At 39.8% G+C, this 24,785-nt stretch overlaps 1 protein-coding gene across 6 annotated transcripts in view; it reads left to right on the top strand.

Annotated features, from left to right (window-relative positions):
* The window catches only part of LOC103384697 (ERC protein 2-like), a 219,721-nt gene that overhangs the window by 14,113 nt on the left and 180,823 nt on the right, over nucleotides 1-24,785 (top strand). For 4 of the 6 annotated variants that reach the window (XM_025059638.1, XM_025059635.1, XM_025059637.1 and 1 more), the window contains exons 3-5: nucleotides 7,262-7,417; nucleotides 8,688-8,780; nucleotides 9,975-10,142. In XM_025059638.1, the coding sequence (XP_024915406.1) occupies nucleotides 7,262-7,417; nucleotides 8,688-8,780; nucleotides 9,975-10,142 (417 nt within the window). The remainder of the gene's footprint in view (nucleotides 1-7,261; nucleotides 7,418-8,687; nucleotides 8,781-9,974; nucleotides 10,143-24,785) is intronic. The other 2 variants (XM_025059636.1, XM_025059639.1) reach the window with 2 other exon arrangements.

Below are 24,785 nucleotides of genomic sequence, written 5' to 3'. Positions count from 1 at the left end.
TCTGGATTGAACCTCTTAACGGGCCTGGTTTGGCCTGCGGGGCATATGTTTGACACCTCTGGATTAAAGTATACTTTAATTTTTTTTATTATTTTTTTGGCTTTTGCACTTTTATGGAGACCAGTGCTAATATGTAGGTCATTTGGTATCGAGGTTGCAATTGGACAGTGAAATAATATACTTCAGTTTTACTAATTTACTTCATTTAAAATGAATCCAGTAATATCACTTTACTTTTTTCAGGTGAGTTGATGTTTTATTTTGAAAATTTAGTGATCCTTCAACAATGGCACGGTATTACCGGTCCACAGTAACGGCTGATACCGGCCTTGGTACAAAAAAGATTGGGGACCCCTGGTCTATATGAACACTGTTTTTATTGCGTTTGCTTCCCTGTTTTGTAACAAACTCTTCAATTGCGTCATTTCCCCTACATTCTTTATCCATTTTATAAGCCAAACGTTGCACATTTATGCAAACCAAAGATCCGTTTCGAACCAAAATTACGTGTCATGTTTGCATGTCTACACTTGTGCATATCAACTGGATGGAGTTTTAATTGCTTGTGGAGATTTTGGTTAGGAAATGGTTTCCTGGATATGAATGTGGTCAGGGTTTAAAGCAGGGAAACATTCTTCATCATAATGTCAACATCTTAGCCATAAAAAACACACTGACGTCTCAAAGGACATTATCTAATGTGTGGTCCTAAAAATGTTCAGTCCTGATATTTTTCCCACATGAGAATTTAACCTCAAATACTTGTGATAAACTTCATTTAAAACATTATGGCAAAACATATTGGTCTTATCTCTTTAATTATGTTTTGACAAATTTCTCTAGCCGTTTTGGCGTTGTTTGGACTACGTTGGCTAATATGGTCTAATATTTTAACTAGTGAATGCATTAATCAATGAATGCCGACAACCACGGTGTTGCTTGTCAACTCAGGTTTTACTGTTATTATTAGGAAAGGTTGATCCTGGGTTTTTCTGTACACACAGAGATAAACCATGGATCAGAGGAGAGGAAGGGTGTCGATCACCACTAGCCTTAGACTGGTGTCATCATGCTTTTTAACCAGTAGGAGCATCAGTGAGGGAGGCTAGGCGGCATAGTGAGGGCGGCTAGGCGGCATGCGCACTAACGTTGCTAATGTTGGGGACAGAAGAAGTGGAAAAATAGAACTGTACAGTTATATTTACACTGTAGCTGTTGAAAAATAGAACTGTACAGTTATATTTACGCTGTAGCTGTTGACCCGCTGTTTCTCTGAAGGTGTCTTTGTAATGTTATTTTCCTGGACATAAACTAGGTAAGGCACAAGTTTTCAATGTTCGATACTGATACTGCATCTTGGAGTGTCTATACCGATATTGATCTGATACCTTATTTTATTGTCAATCCTGCTGTCGTTGAGGTGACAATATCTCTGTTTACGACATGACGCACAAAGTTAAGTTGAGCATTTGGCCTTTGGTCCATATCCTATTGGACAGGCTATAGTTGTTGTTGTTTTTTTTCGATGTTCTTGATGAACCCTGATCTTTCTATTTTGACCAATGTTGGACAGATTTTGATTCTGAGTATTTGATCGAGCCATCCCAAATCTAAGGTCTCCAGGGTTATTTGATTTTTAAATAACTATAAATATCTGAAGGCCTGGCAGTGGCAAAGAGCTTTGGGGTTTAGGTTCACTACTGTATAAAGGCAATATTTACAAATATGAAACTTTTTTGTTTAAAGTTTGCAAACGAAATGCAATTGTCTTTTTGGTCCTATAGATTTATTTTATGAAATATTTTCTGATCTGGCTGATTTAAAATTTACATACATAAATTATGTAATTAATTTGTCTTTTTTTAGTTAATCTGTTCCCAATTTTAAGCTAATTGTAGTTAAATGCCGTGTTTATATTGCTAACCTTTGTCCTTCTGACAAATTTTAGGCTTTACTTTATTTTTGTCTAAGCTATAACTTTTCTAATAGGCAGTATCTTTAGGCTAACTGTATTTAAACATTTAACATTTGTTTTCTTCCTCTGTTCCCAGTATGAGATGAAATGTGTCCGTGCTTTGGTGTAGATACAGTTGCAGGTCAGAACAACTGTAAATAATTGATAGAAGAAGGCGAGCGCATGTGCTGCCACAAAGTGTCGCTTAGCAGAAGCTGTAACATAACAGAGACGACACGGACAGAAGGACAGGGACGGGGAGAAGACGCAAGGCGTGAGAAGGAGGATCCACACCGTTGGAGAAAGTTTATTGTGACCTGTAGCTACCATACAGACAGCAAGGAGGAAAATTAAACATCTGCAGGAGAGACTCCAACATAGCTTTAAAATATCATCACCGTTTTTTCCCCCTTCTTTTTTTGGGGGTTGCCTAGTGTTGAATAACAAAAATGTAATAACGCAGACGGGGAGAAATTGAAACTGGTCTCGCACAGTCTGCTCAGTGTATCTTTATAAGTGAGTGTGAAGCCGTTCGGTGTTAGTCAGGATTGAAGATGATGAGTCGGCAGGCGTGCTTTTACCGGGTTCCTCCCCAGGAACTTCACCGTCGCAATCAGCTGCCGGCAGATCCAGCCAAGGCCCGAGCTCTGCAGACTGTCATTGATGTGAAGGTAGGACTCGGCAGCCAATCAGGAGTGAAGAATAGCAGGACACAGAGCAGATGAAGCCACAATGAGCTGTAGGATGAGTGATGTTGTAGCAGCAGATCAGTTCTCAGCTCTTTGAGAGTCAGACCAGCAAAGACTGCAGTTCTAATAGGTTTAGATCTTGGTTGTTAAAATTGTTTTTTTATTGCGAGGGCAAACACATGGCTATTATATTTTAGTTATCTCAGGACTCACCGACTAGACACACCCTAGACACTAGCTATTTTTAGTGTCTAGAGCAGGGGTGTCAAACATACAGCCCGGGGGCCATAACCAGCCCGCTGGGCAGTCCAATCAGGCCCGCATGGATGTTATTTATTATTGTTATTTATAGTTATGTTATGATTGTACTGGTCCAGCCCACCTCTCAGCTAAGTACGTTGTATGCAGTAGTTTGACACCCCTGGTTTAGAGAGAGACACTAACTTTAACAGATTTAAATTTTAGCATCTTTGCTAAGTTTTAGTCGATCCTTAGCAATCGCTACACAGATTTAGCCTTCTGTGCAGAAAATACTGTCTTTTTATCCATTATTTGTTTGACTTGCTTTGATATACGTTCATGCTGTGCCAGTTTTGTCCACACTTGCATGATAAATTACGAGCACTATTTGTAGGTGAGCTCCACAATTGTTTCAAGGCATTGGCACAAACTACATATTCTGTTATGAAACGGTTTGTTTTGACGGACTTTGACGGAGTTTGCCACATTCCTGTCTTGCTTCCTTTCGTCTAATCCCTCAACATGACGCCGTTTGTGTCTTACATTTATGCGGAGGGATTTACCTTCAGCTCTCCTTAAAATTTACAGCAATGTGGCCACTGCTGGCCGACACATGTGCACTTTGTTAATAGGCGGACAAATAACAAAGTATGTGTGAAAACTAACTGCGGTTTTAAGGCGAAGGAGCCACATTTAGAACAGAGTGAGCAGAATAAGCACCGTCTGTAGGTGTGATACTGCGTGTGTGTGTGCAGACACATGTGGAGTCGACTGCATTTTTCACAGCTCTAACGACTTCAAAGAGCTGAGATGAGAGTGAAAGCTTCCATATGTGACATTTGAAACAAATTGAAAAAGTGTTTCGACTCAGCGTGGGCCAATAATGGACCTCAACTCGGCAAAGCCGGGCACGCAGACACGAGGCAACAGCAAGGAAGCGTTTCCTCCAGTATTTCTAAGTATTTCTCAGTGTATGCGTTTGTTATGTATGTGCACGTGTCAGACAAACTTAGCCACTGCTAACTGCTTACCTCAAAGTTTAATTGAAATTATTTTCATATTAAGTTCATGTCAAAACTAGGGATGGCTCAGTCCTGTTTGGCATGCTAATGCAACTTTGATCATTTTAGACAGTTAAATTTCAAACAGTATAGCAACTTCCTCCTCTTCTTTTTCTTTTTCTTCTTTTGGCTGTTCCATGCAGGGGTCGCCACCACGAATCATCTGCCTCTAGCTATGTCCTCTGAGGTCTTCTTCTTCTCCTCTTTCCTGACAACTTCCTCTCCAAACCCCTTTGTCCAATATATTCACTATCTGTCTGAAACACATGTCCAAACTATCTCACCCTCACCCTATCTAACTGTATCTCCAAACTGCTCCACCTTAGCTGTCCCTCTGATCTGCTCCGTTCTAATTCAAGCAGTAAATCAACAAACTGACTCTGATTGAAAGAAGCTGCAGTGCGACGAGTGTTGACCGCTCTGTTGTGAAAAAGGCCTTCACGGTTTATTCAGCTTTTTAAGTTTCTTTTATTATGATGTTTTACAATTGAACTGTGGGACTGATGCATGTTCTTGGTCACTGTTGGTTGGTGAGCATCGTCCATGACTCTGACTGGTACACGTTTCCACCTTGTTATTCCAGAACACCAACCCCACCTTCTATTTTGACCCTGACGTTATCTGGCAGGTACAGTAACGACTTTTCACCTCCTGCTTCTGCTCCACCTTAGCCAAGAATTACACACACACAAACACACACACAAACACACACAAAGATCAGCATGTGTGCGTGTTTACCTCTGTTCTAAATTCTTTCCTGCTTGCAGTGCAGCTCAGTAGTTTGTGTTTCGGTGGTTTTACAGTCAAAGCCTTTATTACATGTCTTCTTATGGACTGGATTGTGAAACTAGGGATGGCTCCATACAACTTTTGCATGTCAGATACCACTACTCCAACTTGGAGTAGCTGCTTTCACCTCTAGCTAGCTGCCATTGCTGAAGTAATTCTGTCCCCATTTACAGCATGTCGTACAAAGATACTTTTGATTGGCTTTTGGCCTTAGGTATCAGATCTGATGAGCTATAAGTTGTTTCTTTTATGTTTGATTCCAAAAGTTTGACCAATATCAGACAGATACAGATCCTGACTTTTGGACTGAGACATCTGTAATCGAAGCTTATAAGCAGCTGGAGAAGGCAAACAAATGTTTCTTGTTTTGTTTTTTTTCATTAGTAAGGATGATAAAAATGAAAAAAAACCTGATTGTGCAAAAATGCAACAAAAACTACAGTTGTTTCATAAGAAAATGGTTTGGTAATTGATAAATGGAAAACTTCCTTCACACAATAAGGACCATCGAGATAAAAAATATTTTTAGCCACTATGACATTTGTCTATTTCAGTCCTGTTTGGCATGCTAATGGAACTTTGATCATTTTAGACAGTTAAATTTCAAACAGTATAGCAACTTCCTTCTCTTCTTCCTCTCCATTCTTTTTCTTCTTTTGGCTGTTCCATGCAGGGGTCACCACCACGGATCATCTGCCTCTATCTATGTCCTCTGAGGTCTTCCACTTATCCTCTTTCCTGACAACTTCCTCTCCAAACCCCTTTGTCCAATATATTCACTATCTGTCTGAAACACATGTCCAAACTATCTCACCCTCACCCTATCTAACTGTATCTCCAAACTGCTCCACCTTAGCTGTCCCTCTGATCTGCTCCGTTCTAATTCAAGCAGTAAATCAACAAACTGACTCTGATTGAAAGAAGCTGCAGTGCGATGAGTGTTGACCGCTCTGTTGTGAAAAAGGCCTTCACGGTTTATTCAGCTTTTTAAGTTTCTTTTATTATGAAGTTTTACAATTGAACTGTGGGACTGATGCATGTTCTTGGTCACTGTTGGTTGGTGAGCATCGTCCATGACTCTGACTGGTACACGTTTCCACCTTGTTATTCCAGAACACCAACCCCACCTTCTATTTTGACCCTGACGTTATCTGGCAGGTACAGTAACGACTTTTCACCTCCTGCTTCCTCTGTAAACTCAGCAAGAATTACACACACACAAACACACACACAAACACACACAAAGATCAGCATGTGTGCGTGTTTACCTCTGTTCTAAATTCTTTCCTGCTTGCAGTGCAGCTCAGTAGTTTGTGTTTCGGTGGTTTTACAGTCAAAGCCTTTATTACATGTCTTCTTATGGACTGGATTGTGCTTTTATTGGATTTGTCTTGTGTGTTTTTTTTCTTTTTCTACCTGATGTTTTCATCCCTTGACTGTGGAGCTGAAAAAATACAGAATTAGTAATTGAAGGAGGACATGTTTTATGATACACAAGTCTACTTGTGTTCTAGGGCTGGGGAACCATTTACTGGTAAATGAAACCTAACAAATACCAGAAAATCATGTCATGAAACTTTCCATGTTAGTGAGCCATGAAATAATATGTATACCTGATGATACCCATCTGTATCTTTACAATGGAAGAAAGTGATATAATATCTTATGTGATGCATTTGTTCTCCATTTGAGTTTGCACACAAATTAATTTTTTTTGTACCCTGTATGTGTAGTTAGTTAAACCTTCCACTGGAGGAGCTGCAGTCAAAGGGTCTGATGGTTGAACATGTCATCACTTTCATTTCTTTCTTTCTATTTATTAACTTGCCTCCTAGGTTTAAAGTAGGGATGTCCGATGTTAACTTTTTGCAGATATCCGATATGCCGATATTATATCAACAAATACTTAATTTCCGATTCTGATATCAACCACTACCGTCTCAGGACCGAAGTGTTTCCAGGCATTGAGAGACAGATTATTATCAGAGGAAAAACTGCTAACGATTTTTACAGATATTACATAATTATGCTAATATTGGACCAATAATATCGGTTGTCTGATATTATCAGACATCCCTACTTTAAAGTTGTTTTAAAAGCTGTCAAATGATTGAAATGTATAATCGTGTAGCTGTGGATTAGTCACTGTTAATCATGATTCATCTGTAATTCTCATCAAGTGTGATTAATTATAATTATTTTAGCTAAATTGACATTCCCCCAAAAAATTAGAATGGAATTTCTTTTTTTATAATCCCAGTTAAATGCTGGACTTTATGTAAAGTTGTACTCCCATCAGTGTAATTCAACAGTATGATATGACCTATGTGGATTCCTGGTGGCAGTAGTTTCTATTCCCAATCCTTTTTTGACTTGTGACCCCATTTTGACATCACAAATTCCTGACAACATATTTTTTTGACATGCTGCATTCGATTTCAACTCGATTTACATTCGTGAAAGTGGATTTAAAGAACTACCTTTAAATCCTTGCCTGACTCTCTGCCTGCCCACTGTCACCGGTGCAGGACACCAAAATCTCTTCTCTGGAGAGGAACATCAGAGACCTGGAGGACGAGGTCCAGATGTTGAAGACCAGTGGCCTGATGCATCCTGACGACAGGCAGGACGAGCATAAACAGCTGGACGTCTATAAGAGCCATTCCAAATTCATGAAGACCAAGGTAGAACGTCTCTGCACGTCACCTGTGATGAGTCACACTGGGCCGCCCCGACCCAGTCCTGCATGCTTCTGTTGTGTGCATGTTGCATGTTTCTGTTACTTGCATCTACTCATGTCCTGGACACGGGTTGCTTTCAGACCTCCAACTTAAAACCTGAATTTGTTTTCATGGGACAGAATGAACCCCCTAGTACAAACTTTTTGACTCGTGGGCCACAATTGTCCTAAAATTGAACGGGGGGGCGGGTCAGGAGCAGATAGATGGAGCGTCCGTGTCAACTAAGATGATAAATGACATGAAAAAGTCATGCATAAAGGCTAAAATGCTAAAATTATTTAGCCTTCTTTATACCATGTATAGGGAAAATGTGGAGGGAAAACACTACACACAAATTATATAATTTAGACAAGTTTGGATTTCAAAGCTGAACGTGCCGCATCTGGTCCCCGGGCCTTAGTTTGCCCATGCCTGCCCTAGTATGTCCCTGCTCATGAAGCTGCTCAGGTTTTTCCTTCTGTGCACCTGTTACCAACGTTGGGTGTCTTGGTGTGCTCTAAATGCCTCTTTGGCGCAGAGTAACATTATGGTGATGACAAAGCAACATTTTTTTAATGTAATATCTAATATTTATAAAAAATATTTCTAATAGTATTTAAAAAAAACACTTTTAACCTACTAGAAATACATGCGTAATTTGCAAGCACGTGTTTTCTGTGCAGAAATAGCAGTGTGTGAAAAAGCCATCGTCATTCCATAGGTAGGATTCCTGATGGAATCATAAAGGCAGATGACTGTGAGCTTTATGCTCTCTTCACCTGCTCTGACCTGAGATCATTCTCATGGACATGACGGCTCTTGGCTCGCTCTCCCAGCACGTACACAAAAAAAGGCTGCAGCTTCATTCTATATCCTTGAAGTGAACCGAGGTCCCGCTCTTTCAGCAGCAGCGCTGACTGGTGTTGAGCTGAAGTAGTGATAAGAAGAGGAAACCAGAGAGGACAGAGATGCTGTCTTCTCTGGTTTCCTCTCTGGGCTTTGATCTGGTCCAACACCATAAAGTGGCCTCAGAGTAGGAGGCTGTGCTTTCACTCTGTTCCTCTGCTGACCGTCAGGACAGGGTTTCTTCAAACTAATTTATTGCACAAAGCTTTTTCTTCCAGTAATTTGACCAGATTTTTTCAGAACTGTATTCCTTTGTGTGGTTAACCTAGAAATGTGTCGGCCCTGTAGTTTAGAGGCTCGCTGTCTTCTTGTCTTTGTGTTTCTCTAGGATCAGGCCTTGTCACCATGTGTGTCTTCCATCAGACCAGCTCCTACATTCCACCTCCCCACACAACAGCCTTGGATCACTGAACAAGCAGAAGTACAACTCCTTGTTTTCCCTAACCCACTTCTCATTTTCCCTACTGCTCCATTGCTGCTGCCTGCTCATATCGGGAGGAGAAACTGTATGTCAAATGTTAAATGTGCTACTTTACAATATTTTGCTTTCAAAAAAGCTGGATAACATGCAGGCAAACAGCAAATAGATGTTATTTCATTCTTTTCTATATGCTAAAGGTGCTGGGTTTGATCCCCAGAGGAGCCACACACTTAATGGCGCCTCCTGTGGCAGCTTGTGAGGGTTGGAAGACTTAGACTGTGAATTTGCCCATGTAACTTAGAATAAGGGACATTATTTATTTATTTATTTTTGTAAAGGATTGGCCTGTGTAAACAACAAGAAGAAACCCTAATGGAGATGTTTTTGTGCTGATGGGGGGGGACGGACAAAGATGGAGCACATGCAAACTTACCAAAAGACTGTCAGTTGCAGTCAAACTGATGATCTTCCCGCTGTGAGGCATAGATCCTTTTTATTTTGAGGTTTTGCATTTTGTCGTACTCTCCTAGTCTCACCAGTTTCTTTAGGTCACCATAACGACCCCTGTTAAACTCTACGGCATCCATTCTTCTTTCTTTTTCTTCTTGTTTCTCTTTTCCTTTTCCATCCTGCTTTGACTAGTTACAGATTGGCCACGCTCTGAACTGAGCAGAATTTCTGGGTTATTAAGTAAACCTCCTACTTGCACAATCAGAGAAATCACTTTTCCGACCAGCTTTGTGGAGTTTTGGCACCTGAAGTTAGATGTCAATCTGCCCAAGACACAAAGAGCAGAATCCAACGCCAGCGTTTAAAAACCCGTTATCAGAATTGTTAAAACGTCAACAAAACACTTCTCGTTCGCCTTGACTAATGTGGTTACAGAATTGTTCATCAGATATTTCTCTCCAGTGGAGGTCTGAGAGAACACTGTCCTTTCTTTTGCTGGAGTCAAAATCACCATCACCTCAGCAACTTGAGCAATTGCTGCTCTTAAGTCAACCTTGACAAAGCTGGTCCACAATCCTCCTGTGGTCGCTTGCTGTGGATTTTTTTTTTTACACACGCCTCACAGTGTGTTTTAACTTTTAAGAAATGTCCTCTATGTTTCAGTGTTCATTTACAAACTCATTGTTTTCATTATTTATTCATTAGTATTGATATGTGCATGTGTTCTTTGCATGTGTTTTTCAGATTGAGCAACTGAAACAGGAGATGAACAGGAAGGAGTCAGACATGCAGGCTCTGCAGACCAAACTGGAAACACTGACCAATCAGAACTCAGACTGCAAGCAGCACATCGATGTGCTAAAAGAGTCGCTCAGCGCCAAAGAGCAACGTGCTGGTACACTGCAGACAGAGGTCAGTGTAAACACGGTGGAGTTCTCATGCAAACATTTGCGTCATTTTTGACTTTTTAAATTTAGGATTAAATAGAACAGTTTCCAAACTAACTCACATTTGTACTCATCAGAGGTGGAAAACGTACTGAAAAAAATAAAATTAAGCAAAAGTATCTTTAATTTGCTAAAGTAAAATCTACTTGAGTAAAAATAAAAAATACCTCATTCAATATTTACTTTGAGTAGAAGTTACTTAGTCACTTAACGCAATTTTGTTTTAGTTAACGTAGATTGTTTTCCTCCGAATTTAACCTTTTTATTTAGTAATGGGTTCTTTTCTAATGTAGGGAAGTCAAATACTTAAGGCTAAATGTACTGGAGTAAAATTACCTCCAAAAGTACTTAAAAGTTACAAATTACTCACAAAAACTACTCAATTACAGTAACTTGAGTAATTGTAATTCATTATTTCCCACCTCTGGTACTCATACCATCCCCTGCAGGGCAGAGGGAAAACTACAATTTTTTTTTTTTACCTTAATTACCTGAAAACTCATGCAAACCATGTCAACTTTTATATACAGAAGTAATACCAACAGCTTCATTTGTGCAGTATCAGTACTGCAGATTAGGTCAGGCTCTCTTCACTGCAGGCACTCTTCACTGGTGGAAAAACCTTTTGTCCACCATTAGGTTCAATCATAGGTCCCACGTGGAAGCAAGCATTCCTTCAGCTTTAATCTGTTCTCATCTTTTTTTTTAACACTAATGATTTTATCACGACTGTTAAGAACAGAGGTTGGATGTAGGTTAGGAGGTAGAATTGTGTGTATGTGCGTGTACGTGTTTGTGGGGGTCATTTAGCGTTTTCCTTCGTGGCTGTCTCTCGATCTGGAACTGATACCTAAGATCTCCGTGCTCGGTGGTTGAGAGCGGCTTGCTAACTATGTCCACTCATCATTACAGGAAGCAATTTGGGCCAAAATTAGGGCCTAATTGTCCTTACATGTGCAAGGAATTTCGGCCCTTGCAGTTAGCCGAATACATCATACTTAAAGGAATTGCTTTTCACTGGGTGTTTTTTTTTCCAAGTGTGGGCATGTTTGTGCTTGTTTGACAATGTGAAACATTGTGTTAGATCTTTTGCCACACAGGTGTAAGAGCGTTGTAATTTATTGGCCCTATTAAAAGAATTAAAGCATCACATGTTGCTTTAAAATTTATGTTGGTCATTAGAAAAGACGTTGATTATGGAGTTTTATCAACGGGTCAATGATGCAGACTTTTCTGGGGTGAAGTTTTTTTTTTTTCTCTTCTTGTTCTGTGCTGCTCCTTCTAGTCGTTCGGGGACAGATAAACATTTTGTAAATGCAACAGATGACTCAATAATGTTCCTCGGTTATTCTTGAAAAATTGGTGAGTGGTAGAGTGGTTACCACAGCTGGTCGACAGCAACAAGAATAGTTGAAGAATTATAACTTATTAATAGAGACAAATCCTACTTGGACCAAACCACTACTTTCAGGGGCTCTGTGGATATTTACCTTCATTTTCAGTAGAGTTTTCAACACTGCTAAAAGAAGCTAGAATCAGAAAAAGACTTTGAGCCTCTGCTCCCTCAATCCATATTTCCTCTTTCCCCCTGCAGACATACTTAACACTTCTGACCCACTCTATTAGGCCATGTGACCATTTCTTTAAGAAAGTGGTCAGAGCAGACTAGAAATGGTTGTGCACTAAGTGTAAGGGTGAAAGTGCTCTCACAGGGTTTTTGTTATGACCTCATTCCAACCAATCATTCTTCCCTCAGCAGTTTGTTTCTGCTTCTCCATTAAAATTACTCCAGAGCCCCTCACTTCCTTTTTGTGCCACCACTTCACACACATTGTGTGTGTGTGTGTGTGAGATCATGGAGGACAGTGATTGGTACTGTAGACCATTTCCTCCAGAGACAGGCCGGTGTCTCCCAGACGTCAGGAGCTGCTTTAACTCTTAAAGTAATTCACATCAGGTCTGGGGCTCACGAGGAGAGGAGATGAACAGACCGTTCTCTGTGAAGCAGGGAAGGGTTGAGTGCATGTGTATTTATTTGTCAATCAAAGTAAAGGAGCAGCCCCTAAATGGGGGGTGATTGAATCTGTCTCAAGGTTCTTGGAAAATGTGAAAAATGGTGTGTGTATGTGTGTGCGCGTGCTGCCCTGGTCTGGAGGAAACTTCATCTGTTTAATACAGTAGGTGTATGTGTCTTTTCTGTTCCCAGTGGGACAATGCAGGGCTGTAACTATGATCCAGCAGATCAGGTAACCTCTCACAGACCTTCCTGCATTTTTAACAAGGCAGCAAAGGAACAAACCACAACTACAGTGAATGGGCAAAAAAGAGCTCTAGTCTCATCATCTATCCTCCCATTCACTGCCTACATATATATATATATGTGTGTGTGTGTATATATATATATGTGTGTGAGTTTATATATGTATCTATATATACAGTATGTATGTATATATCTATATGTGTGTATGTATGTCTATGTATATATGTGTATATATATGTCTATATGTATGTATATATATCTGTATATATGTATGTATATATATCTGTATATATGTATGTATATATATCTGTATATATGTATGTATATATATCTGTATATATGTATGTATATATACTTTATAATATGTCTATATGTATGTATATATATATCTACATGTATATCTATATGTATATATATATGTATTTGTACATATGGGTATCTGTATATATATGTATATGTACATATAGGTATGTATATATATGTATACACATGTATGTGTGTGTATGTATATATATCTGTATATATGTATGTATATATACTGTATATGTATGTATTTGTGTACATGTGATTCTAAATAACAGTAACAGTACAATCTTTGGGCTACCAGTTGCCCCCAGACCTCTAGTCTATATAGTCTGAGTACTATAAAGGTTTTTTTTGTACTGGCGTTGCTGCAACAAGATACATTGGAGGGCAACTTCTATAACCACTACTAGAACCAAATCTCTGACCACATTAAGCCTTGAAGGAGATATTTTACTGCAGCTCAGTCTTGTTGTTCGCTGGAACATTTGAAAGCTAAGGTCAGAATACATTTCCATGGACAAAAGGATAACGGCCATAAATCTTACTCATCTGTACGTCATATATGGCGACAGGAACCTCGTTGTTTCCCACACTCTCTGAACACAGTAAATCTCTCCCTGTTTAAAAGTCGTCAGTGAATAATTATACTCTGGAAAAATCTATAAAAAGGTTATTTACATATTCAGACGTTCAGGTGCTGGCTGCTGGCTGACACTGAGGGATATCCAGGCTCTCGAGAGAGAATCAGCTCAAGGTGTTAAAGACTAAACCAGACGTATTTACAATTACACAACCATTACATTTAGGATATCGTTTCCTAACCCAACCCTACAGCACCAGTGTGAGAAGCGGCTGTTGAAGGGCTTTAGAACACAACAATAAGTGATGCAACCCACACGTCAGTGTTTGTAGCGAACGGTTGGGTTTTTATTCCAAATTTTCCCAGATGTGACCTCAAACGTCTCAAGTCTTTCATTGGATACGTTTTACCACAAGGGTTTGAGCCTGAGGTTGACGTGAAGTGACGCAGAGAAGATATTGATTACTCAAACTATGACGTAGTCATGTCAATTGTAGCAACAGGCATTGGATAAGAAAAACAAGTGGAACGCAAGGTTTGAAGGAGTGACGGGAAGATGTTGAGGGTGAGGATAGAGTGACGTGAGGGGTAGAAGAGGCTGTGGGCTGCTGTCAGTGAGTGATGCGACGCTCCGGCCTGATGTGGTCCCTGCTGGACTGTTTTTGTTGATCTTTCCTTGTTCTCCTCTCTGATTGATGGCTGCTGGAGTTAGTGAGCCGGAGGAAAAGATGTGGTCTCAACCTGGTTACCCTCCACCCAGTTCCCCGCCTCCCGCAGTGGTCGTTTTTTTTCGTTCTTTCTGCCTCATTCCCTCCTGATCCCTTTGTCCACATTTGCTTTTGTTTGATGCCAACTGCCTTCATCCATCTTCTCTCACCACATTTTCTCACCTTTCTTTTCTCCTCGTTTTCTCATCCGCCATATGTTTGTGCTATAAACGTAAAACATTTGTCTACTTACAGTACAGTTCTCTGAGATATAACGTATGTGTCCTACATATTGTTATGTCTAGGATCATTTTAGGTAATTTTTGTGGCGGGGAAAATTTTAAGATTGATTTTTTCAAGAATGATTTGAAAACAGTGTGGAGGTACAGGATGGGAAAGGGTCAAGTTTGTAGTCATTTAAATAGAAGTCTTCCTTGTGAGATCTTTAGAGCCACATTGATTGTACTGGCCTGACACATGGTAACAGATTACAGGAGCTGCCTTTAACAGGTCACTGTTAAACACAGTATTCAAGTCCTTGGGTTCAGGGCGTGGAACTATAACACTTCGAGTGACCTAGTGACCTGGACTTTGACTAAAAACTCTCGGGACCTGACTAAGCTTTTTTTGAGAGTCAGACTTTGGAGATTCAACTTGGCCACATGTTGGGAAATGTTTTGGCAAACGAAACATATAACCCTGTAGTAGAACGAAATCGAGAGAAAAGGAAGATACTAGATTTAGGAGATGCTGTTTTTATCAACTTGTTTCTTCTTTTTTAAAATCTGTTTCCTTTTGACAGTTTTTATCAACTTGTTTCTTCTTTTTTTAAATCTGTTTCCACAAATATTGATGCTGGGATAGGCTTTCAGGTCCTAGCAGATCAGTTGTTCAGCACAGATATTCTTGTTGCTTATTGATTTTTCAAGTCTAAAGCAGGGTTGTCAAACATACGGCCCGCGGACCAAAACCAGCCCACTAGTCGGTCCAATGCGGCCCGTTTGATGAATTTTGAAAATAAAAAATACATAAACACTTCATGTTCAGGATATGATTAGTAACATTATATTGCGTTACTTATGAATATTATATTTTATGATTGTACTGGTGCGACCCATTTGTCATTTAATTAGGCCGTATGTGGCCCTGGAGCCAAAATGAGTTTGACACCCCTGGTCTATAATCTCAACATGCCATTTTAGCACAGTTTACAGAAGGAGCAGTCGTTGTTTAGGCGATCATTTCGATTAACTGTTGAAGGCTTTGATTTTAATGACTGGGTTTGATTGGCTTTATTAACTTCCTGCCGTCCCACTGTGTACGTGTGAATGCCCCTGTAACAGATTAAGACGTAGGTAGGGACATAATGAACTCACCAGTGAGGTTGTTGTTGGCTCACGTAAACTGGAAACAATTCCTGTTCAAAGCTGACCACTAATTGTCGTCCTCACATTTTGAAACTCCCGATGTGTCCCTGTGTTTGGAGTCCCAAAGTCCACATGACCTCATCTGAACCGAGCTGACCGTGGTCACCATTTTCAGACGCATCAGCGCTCTCCCAGTGGTTCCCGGGCTGCTGCGGTTTGGGAGGCAGCGCAAAAAGCGTAGGGCCCACCAGAACAAACATGGCAGGGTCCAAAATAAAGCCCCCGCCAGTTCTTCAGGCCATGTGGAAAAGACATAAAGTGGAAAGGGTCAGAAGGGAGAAGGACGTATTAAATTGTTTACACAGTGAACAAGGCTGTGAACACAAGTGTGTGTGTGTGTGTGTGTGTGTGTGTGATTGTTTGATTGTTTGTGCACATGCAGGGTCTTACTTAATGCAAACGGACATGGCACCTTAGTGGTCCTTTGCATGGTGCAGGTTAATCACTGAGGCGTAACAGATGATTTGCCAATATTTAAGCTGGATATTGAGAAAACCGAGGAAAGAACTGTGTCATTCTGTCAGAGCACGTGTGCAGAGATTGATTTCGCAAATTTCGAACACCCTTTCAATACATTTGCAATTATAACACAACAAGTACAATATTAAGCCTGGCACCAAACCTAATATGGTTTGTTTGTTTTAAGAGAGGAGATGACTGCACAAAACGTTGTTTGTGTAAAGTATAAAGTGGATTTGGATTTGATTATTATTTGCATGAACAGATTTACTTTAAAATCAATGTCAGTTTTATGTGCAAACTCGTCTGCAACGTTCGCTTTGATCTTGTGGTTAACTGCTATTCTGCTTATGCTCATTGTCGTGAGACTGCAAACATTTGACAGTCAACTAATGTTATCAATCAAAGTTTTTAATGATATATATTTTTTACTATAACTTCCATTCTCACAATTATGAATGCAAGACTTGTGAAATAATAATAATAATTGCTTTGGAAGTTGCGAAGGAAAATCACTCTGACTGTCATTGAAGGCTCCTTTAATGCATTCACCATAAGCATCAGAATATGAGTGCACTCCAAAAAGACACATGCAATTGTACTCATAACAACTGAGACGCACTTACTCACCTCTTTTTATTGTCACCCTGAAATAATGGTTCTCCACAGAAGGATATCTGAGGTGAACTTCAGCTGTGATCCTTACGACTCAAGGAATGTGCGTTGAGAAACATTGATACAACTCTGACGTTTCTTTCGTATTTTGATATTAACCAGAACTCCACGACATAGTTATAATGAGCTCTTAGCCTGGGAATCCGTCTGTCAGCAGCTGGTTAACCAGGGCAGTGAAGAGCTGGTAGGGCACGCCAGGAACAATATGTTCCTTTGTTTTTTACCCTGACCTCCTCCTCCTCTGCGGGGTCAACTGGGCTTCGCTCGGACCACTTACCTCCTGATTTCTGTACACACACATAGGAGTGGGCTAATGTGTAAAGATACACTCCAAGATGATTGACAGTCGAACTCTTGAAGACTATCGGGATAGACCAAAACAAACACAATCATGTAAATCAGCCTTGACAAAAGACAAATAGAGCGTAAAAATGGGCGCGCAACGGTCAGTTAGCATCTAGCTATTTAGAAGTGTAGGAGGGAGGAGATTTCTTTGGAAGTGGAACTGGAAAAAAAATCCATAAGTGGATGTTTGGACCAACTTGTTTTTTTACCCTTATCAATTTCTGCATTCAACCATCATACTTGGTCCTGAACTTCACCATGGGTCTTTTGCAGAACCTTGAGGTAACAGATTGTGAGAAAATGGTGGCGAAACAGAAATGAGAAATGAAAATGTCCTTAAAAGATTTGAGCCATTCTTCTCTGTTACACAGCAGTAGGAATCAAGTTGTCTTCGTTACAAGTTCTAGGTGGAGGAGTTCCCTTTGTAGCTTGTGTTAGCCCACCTGGAGTACTTGAGGTCAGCCTCGGAGAGATCCCTCAGATCAGGGGTGTCAAACTCATGTTGGTTAAGGGGCTGCATTACAACCTAATTAGATGTCAAGCCGGACCAGTACAATCGTAACATAATTACCTATAAAAAAAACAATAGGTCCATGTTTCCTCTTTGTTTTTGTGCAAAGAAGTACGAAATGTTCTGTACGATATGAAGCTAAGTCTTCATATTCATTGAAAACATCTCCTGAACATGAAGTGTTTGAGTATTTTTTTTTTTTTTCAAAATTCATCAAGTGAGCCAGTTTTGACCCGCAGGCCGTATGTTTGTAATAGATGTAAAGTGTTCCCACTTTCTATAGAAACTGGTAACACGACATCAGAAAGTACCTCTGAAGGCAACACCAAACAGTCAGCTTCACCATGTCAGTGGTCAGTCAGTGAGGCCAACAAGGTTCAACTCCCTTCCTTCAAGTTTGGAATTAGTCGACTGGACTGGGTTGAGTTTCTAAAGAGAGACGGGAAGATTGACAGCTGAGAATGAGGAGTTTCTTCACAAGTTTAAAGTGTAAATCCAAAAGATTTTAAGAATGTTTTCCACATGTTTGCTGTAACTATGCTTGGACAGGAAATGGATTCCCTGGAAAGAGGATGTAGGAGCTGATGGTGCTACGCTGGAAATGATCAGGAAAAATAATCAAAGTGTGAGCAAGTGTTAATGAGGGGGAACGCCTGCAGCGTTGCTTCCTTCATAAGTGTTTGTGTGTGTGTGTGTGTGTGTGTATGTGTGTGTGTGAGGATGTGGATGTAATGATGATGGATGGAGGCTGTAAGAGGGATGGAGGCAGCTGTGAGCAGAGAGATGGTACTCCCGGGGTGACTCCCCCTGTATTTTCTGTGTCGTATATCCATCGCTACAAAACCAAAGCATGGAATGTTTGACTTCCATGCTTTGGCAGAGACCGTTCCTTTACTCTGTCGACAAAGATCCTTTTGTCAGAGGATCCTGGGAATTCCGTGTTTGTGTCTTTACGTCTGTGCTTTCCCATGTTTCCTCTGTAGCCTGCGGGCAGACAGCTGTGTTGCTGTGCCTTTATCAACAGATGTTGCGGCGTTCCATGCCCTCCTCTGATTTTCTCTCTCTCTCTCTCTCTCTCTCTTCACCCTGGAGCTCCTGCTGTGAGGCAGTTTACATCCGCTTATTATCCTGGAGATTATATTATACAAGAGTTTTCCAAACCTCTGTCAAGGATGAGCCAGACACGATAATGTCAAAATGCCCAAGGGACAACAGCTTCTCGTTAACGCATGTATTCAGTGCATTACAAATACTATTGTTCATTTAGGAATGTAACATAATCCAAAACACCTAGCCGACGGTGTCCTGCAAAACCCATTAAACATCTCAGAAAGAATGAACTGTAGCAAAAATACAGATGAATAGTAAAATATTACAAAACAGACAAAAATGACAAGAAGTTCAGAAGTTACTTGTATTCAGAAGTAATAGCAGTTGTAGTTGTCTTAGGGAGTAGCTCTGCAACCCTAGACAAAACAGCTCAAGTTACGTCTAAACAAACTTTCTAAACGAGAAATAGCTGAAGGATAGCGAAAAAATAGAAATGTTTACTGTAAGTTCCCTGTTTGAAAACTGGGTGACCTTTGCCCCGTGCACCTAATAAGTGACAGCAGGGCCAGTCACAGCACCAGTACGGGGATCGTCCCTCGTTTCTGCTCAGATATCGTCATGTCTGGCTAGCTGACTTAATGTCTAAGGAAATATCCTAGTCGCATGTGTGTGTTTTTTTTTGTTTTTGTTTTTTGTTGTCTTGGCACAGGGTGAATGAATCAGCTGCACCTGTGTGAACAGATGTACAGTGGAACATCACCGAACAGGTTCATGTGATTAAACCCCTGTAACTATCAACAGTAAGATAACAAAGAGATTTATGTTGCTTAGCTAGGAAACCATGGATTATAGTGTGTGAGTCAAACTTAATTGTTACATAATGAAGTTCTATGGTTTCAAAATGCATAGGCTGCAATGGACCCTTTTAGCCCAAACATTTGCATAAATATACCAAAGATAAGATAAGATTAGTTTCTGGTTGATGCTTAAGGATTATTATTAGGAATGTCCGATATTAACTTTTTGCCGATATCCAATATTGTCCAATGGGATTAGCAAAACTCACAAGATCGGCTAAATGTCGTCAAAATTTCATTAGGACAAGAAGTCTACCAATATTTTGTCCCTTTAAATATGAAATCTAACAAAATGTTTTTCTGACACACTTCAGACCCGAGCACATTAACAACTACCACAGTGGATTTTGATTCTAAATGAAAATGATTATTCAAACCTCGCAGATCCTTCCAAGTTGTTAAGTTGAAACCTATTGTCTTGAGCTCTTCTGTATTTTTACACAATTAGCTGGACGTCATACCTACTCAAAAAGTAAAAGGTTCACACAGCTGTAAGCAGCACCAGCAGACCGAGCTGATGTCATACGATGTGATGCGTTCAGACCTCAGACCCAGTTCACTTCACCAGAACCACTCTGGGGACACAGCGGTAGAAATACTGCAGGGAAAGTTTCTATTTTGAAAACCTGACTAAACTCCATTCTCAGGTTCTGTTGGTGTCAAATTAAAACCGAGACTCCAGGCGAACATTTACCCAGCTCTAAAAAACCACAGTTGAGGCCACATGTTCCAATGATTTGTAACATTTTTACAGTAAGAGGATGGAAATCCAAAGATCTGGTGTATTTGTCTAACAGGAGAAACATTTGGATGTGTTTCCACTGTTGGCAGACGTGTTCTGTGCCTCAGTCATATAACACTTCCAGAAATTATTGGTTATCTTAACCATTACCTAAGAAGTGCATTAAGCTGCTAAAACTAATAACAATTCCAGAGACTATCCAGAGGTTTAGCGCCCTCTATGGACTCATGATTGGCCTTTGATGCACTGGCCCACATCATCCTGGTCAACAAACAAGAAATGTTGATCAGGCTAAACATTATTTTTAGTTTCTAGTTTTAAATCAATAATTTTTGCACAAAATGATGCCTATATTCATTCTAGGCTGATGACGTCTGTTGTTCATTTCTCCCCATGTTATAATATCTAACCCAGTCCAGCCAGGTCACTCATCTTAATGGGCCAAAATATACTTTGTAGCAGGTTTCACTTCCTGTTCACTATCAATAACAAGTGTTAATATTGCGGATGCAGGCAAGCAACCAGCCCCCTGCTGGCTACTGTATGTCCTGTTCAGTGCTTAAACCTGGAATTTACAAAATAACGCCTATCACGAACCTGCTGGAGTGTGTTGGATAAGGAGTCAGGACGAGAAAGTGATGGTTTCAGGGTTGTGTTGTGGTTTGGTTCTGGATCGGTTTGACCCTGTTGAGGTCAGACAGTTGATTGTTGCCAGAGGGTGGGTGAAAAAGTGGTATTGTTTTTAACATCTTTTTTATATGTAAAACCTACTGAATTCCTAACTAAATATTTGTCCATAAGGTGCTTGAATCTGGAAACATTTTCAAAAATAATTATGTCTGCCGATCGTTGTCTAGTTAGCTGTAGTACAAGAGATCGACAAAAAGTTTCACTCTTGCTGATTTGACTAAATTACGGCGTAGCCAAAAGAGCGTACAAGATTTGTAGACTTGCACTGTACGGCGTAGCCAAAAGAGCGTACAAGATGTGTAGACTTGCACTGTACTAGTAAGCTAGTGTTGAGAAGTGTCTTTGCTTATTTCCTATTCTGGCTGTGTGGATACATTTAAGTTATCCTCTAATTATTAGTTTTGCAAGTATCTTTTTTTTTTTAATGTGAACTTCTTGTTTGCTAATTTTAATACGATATTGTTATGAAGTTTGCTAGCTGTGATGCTATAGGACTCGTCATTGCTAACTAGACCAAGGGTTCGACTTAGGGTTTGTTATTGTATTGGTAATTTTGCTATTACGATTATTATTATGATGATGATTATTATTGTTATTATAAAGCTTTGCAGTTGTTTATGGTTTTTTAGCGTTTTAGCTTTTAGCTATGACTGTAATATATTAAACTTATATTTGTGTTACTTTTAGCTATTTTTATTACTAAAATCTGTGATATCAAAACTCTTAATTATTTGGTATGATTAAGGAAATTAAATTCATAAAAATTAAGTGTTCTGTTTTAGTTGCTAACGAAAAAGGAAAAGGGGAAGAAGAACGGAGAAGTTTGTTCTTGTAATGTCAGGAAATGTCTTTGCCAGAATGGACTTCATTCTCCTTCTTGTTACCTAAACATCAAATGTCTTAGTTCTTGCAGAGTTGAGTGTCAGACCGGAGTTTCTCCACTGTCCCTAAATGGTATATGGGTAATTTTCTTGTGTATGTATGTGGCTGTGTTAAAGTCACTTCTCGTTTCTGAAGCCTTTCACCTGGATAAATGTCTGATCCTGCGGTAGGACTGTTTTTCTGATGGACCTGCGGAGAGTCTTAAGTTTAGTGTGTAAGTGTTGGTGTCTTCACAGGCCCTTTGCTGTGGTCTCACCACCGTCTCTAGTTCTGCTGTTTTCAACTGCGGTCTCCTTGTATAATCCTGATGTTGTGTGTTGAAGACCACGGCTGACACCGGTCCTGATACCTCCGCCTATTCTTCTGCCAGAAAACCTTTATGATTCGGGAAAAAAAAGACGAGGCGAGGACAAACTGAAGACGACTGTGTGTTTTCTTTTCTAACCGGTGTCCAAAATCCACACTGCAGGAAGTAGAGGCGAAGGGAGTGTGTGAATGAGTGGGTTCTTGTCGTTTTGTGCTTCGCTGCACGTATCGTAGCAGTAACATGCATGTGTGCGCAGAGAAGACCTGCCCGTGTGAATCTGCAGAGAAGAGCTATTGTTTTATAAATACTCAACTGTAACCATGAGGGGTTAGCATGCCAGAAAACTATGCACAAATGTTTCCACAATTAAACTGTGCATGTAATTAAATGAAGTTTTATCTGAAGTATCACTTTACATTAGCTTACTTTTAGCCATTGTACGCTTAGATTTTATTTATTTATTTTTTAAACATTGGTAGCAGTCAGCCCTGAGGGATTGGCTTACTCTGATAACATTAACTACTTGTTGATCAACTTTTACTTCTTTCTCATCAACATTTGGTATTATTATCTAATTGTTGTTTAGTGACACTGGGGTGGTGTTAAGTTTCCCAATTTTTTAAGATAGTTTTCAGTTAATTCAGGCTAATCTAAAAGTGTGTTAAAACGCCGCAATAATGACTATTCCACAATAGTCAGCAAAAGAAAACAAAATGAAATGCTTTACGATGGTGCAAAAAGGTTAGAATACATTTTTGTGTGCAGGGAACAGAGAAATTAAAAATATCTTTCCACGCAGTATCCTCTGGTTATCAGAGGATTACAGGTTTGAATCCTATCTTGGCAGCCTGTGTTGGGTCAAGCACTAAATTGCCATGTTTTAAGGGGTGCCCCAGAAAGCAGCTACTGATGGGTAATAGGTAAATACATAGGAGAAATGTCATATATATATATATATACAGGTGTCCTTGGTTTATGACCTATGGCATTTAGTGGTTACGTCTCCATTTCCCATAAATGTATCGAGAAAGTCTTGTTCCATCATTCAGATGCATGGCCTTAAAACAACAAGGGGAATTAGTTTGTGTTTGCAAAGCTGACAAATACCTCATTACACAACACTATACGTAGAAGACGGTTTTGTTTACATTCAGCAACCTAACTTTGGATTGTGCTGTTTGTGTTGGGGTTTTTTTTTTGGGAACATTTTTCCCTTCATTATGGCTCCCAGGTGTAAGTCCTACTCTTCTGATGTTTTTATGTCCTAGATTATGACCACAAACTATCACCTTATTAGCGTAGGTGAGTGACAGAGGTACTGATGTACGGTATGTTAGTTCCGACTTCGGCGAAAATCGAGTTATGTCGCACCGCAGGAACGGCACTCCGCCGTCACCCTCTGTAAAGTATATGTACAGTGAATAGGAGAGCTGCTTCAGGGTTAGAGTAGTAATGTATCTGCTGCGTGGTTGTCGACTTATTGAAATTCTAAAGTTTCCTCTCATCTCTCTCCTCAACCTTCCATCCTGCCGTGTGTACACCCTTTCATCTGCCTCTCCTCACCTCCTCACCTTCTCCCAGAGTGTAATGTGCGTCTGGCTGCAGTGGGGGCTTTCAGAAGGTATTAGTGTAGGACATTAGTACGGTATCATCAGAGCTTAGCAGACCATGGTCCAGAGCAGGTGAGACAGCAGGGATTTCCTGTCTCTGAGGACACTCTGTATCACTTTAGCTCTGGGCCTCAGTGGATGGATGGATGGATGTGAGGCCAAGACGAGAGAGTTTCTCTGACATCTACACACACAATACACACTAATGTCAGGGCACTAATGTGCAGCCTACACAAAGGGATTAGTGGTGTCACTAGTGTGTGTTACAGTTTGTGACTGTGTGTGTAGTTGAGTACAGAACAAAGCTCAGTATTGAAGCTGATGTGCAGCCAGTGTAGCTACAGTATATGAGATAATAAATACTTTACCATCTACCAACTGACTGTTCTTTCAGCTTTAATGACACGTTTGTGTGTGGAGTGGAACATTCTGTCCGAATATTTGGACAAATTCTTTACTATTCTAATACAGGGGCTCCTCGACTTATGTCAGAGTTCTGTTCCTACGGCATGACTCAGATTTTGCCATGAGTCGGAACTCACATAGTGTACATACTGTAAGTGTCAGTCGCCTATGCCTATTAGCTACCAAGCTAAACACAAATCAGTTTTTGGTCATTTTATCTCAAGACTGTCTGCATTTTTTTTTTTTAAATTTATAACACATTTTGACCAACATATAGCTGTTAATCATTTATTTATTTGCCATTATATATATATATATATATATGTAGTTTTGTAGTACAAAACTACATATATATATATATATATACATATATATATATATATATATGTATATATATATATATATGTAGTTTTGTACTACAAAACTACATATATATATATATATATATGTATATATATATATATATATGTAGTTTTGTACTACAAAACTACATATATATATATATATATATATGTAGTTTTGTAGTACACCCTGAACACCGTTTTCCTAATCCCTGTTTCATTAATTTGTTGAGATTGGTCCATCTGCACATGTTCAGAAGTTACAGAGTAACCCTACCGGAGTCGTGTGAGTGTGCCAAGTGTGAAAAACGTCAAAATATTGGCGACGTATTTATGACAAACACGTGCACGAGTAACACTGGAGGTTAAATAGGTTCAGTCACTGCACTGTGGCCATAAGTGACTGGAAATGTAATCAGGCATTGAAGAGCAACAAGGGAGAACACACACACAG

Source organism: Cynoglossus semilaevis, chromosome 10 (assembly GCF_000523025.1).
Source record: "Cynoglossus semilaevis isolate Cse_v1.0 chromosome 10, Cse_v1.0, whole genome shotgun sequence".
NCBI lineage: Eukaryota > Metazoa > Chordata > Actinopteri > Pleuronectiformes > Cynoglossidae > Cynoglossus > Cynoglossus semilaevis.
The sequence above is the reverse complement of the archived record's forward strand: the minus strand, read 5'-3'. Positions and strand labels throughout refer to the sequence as shown.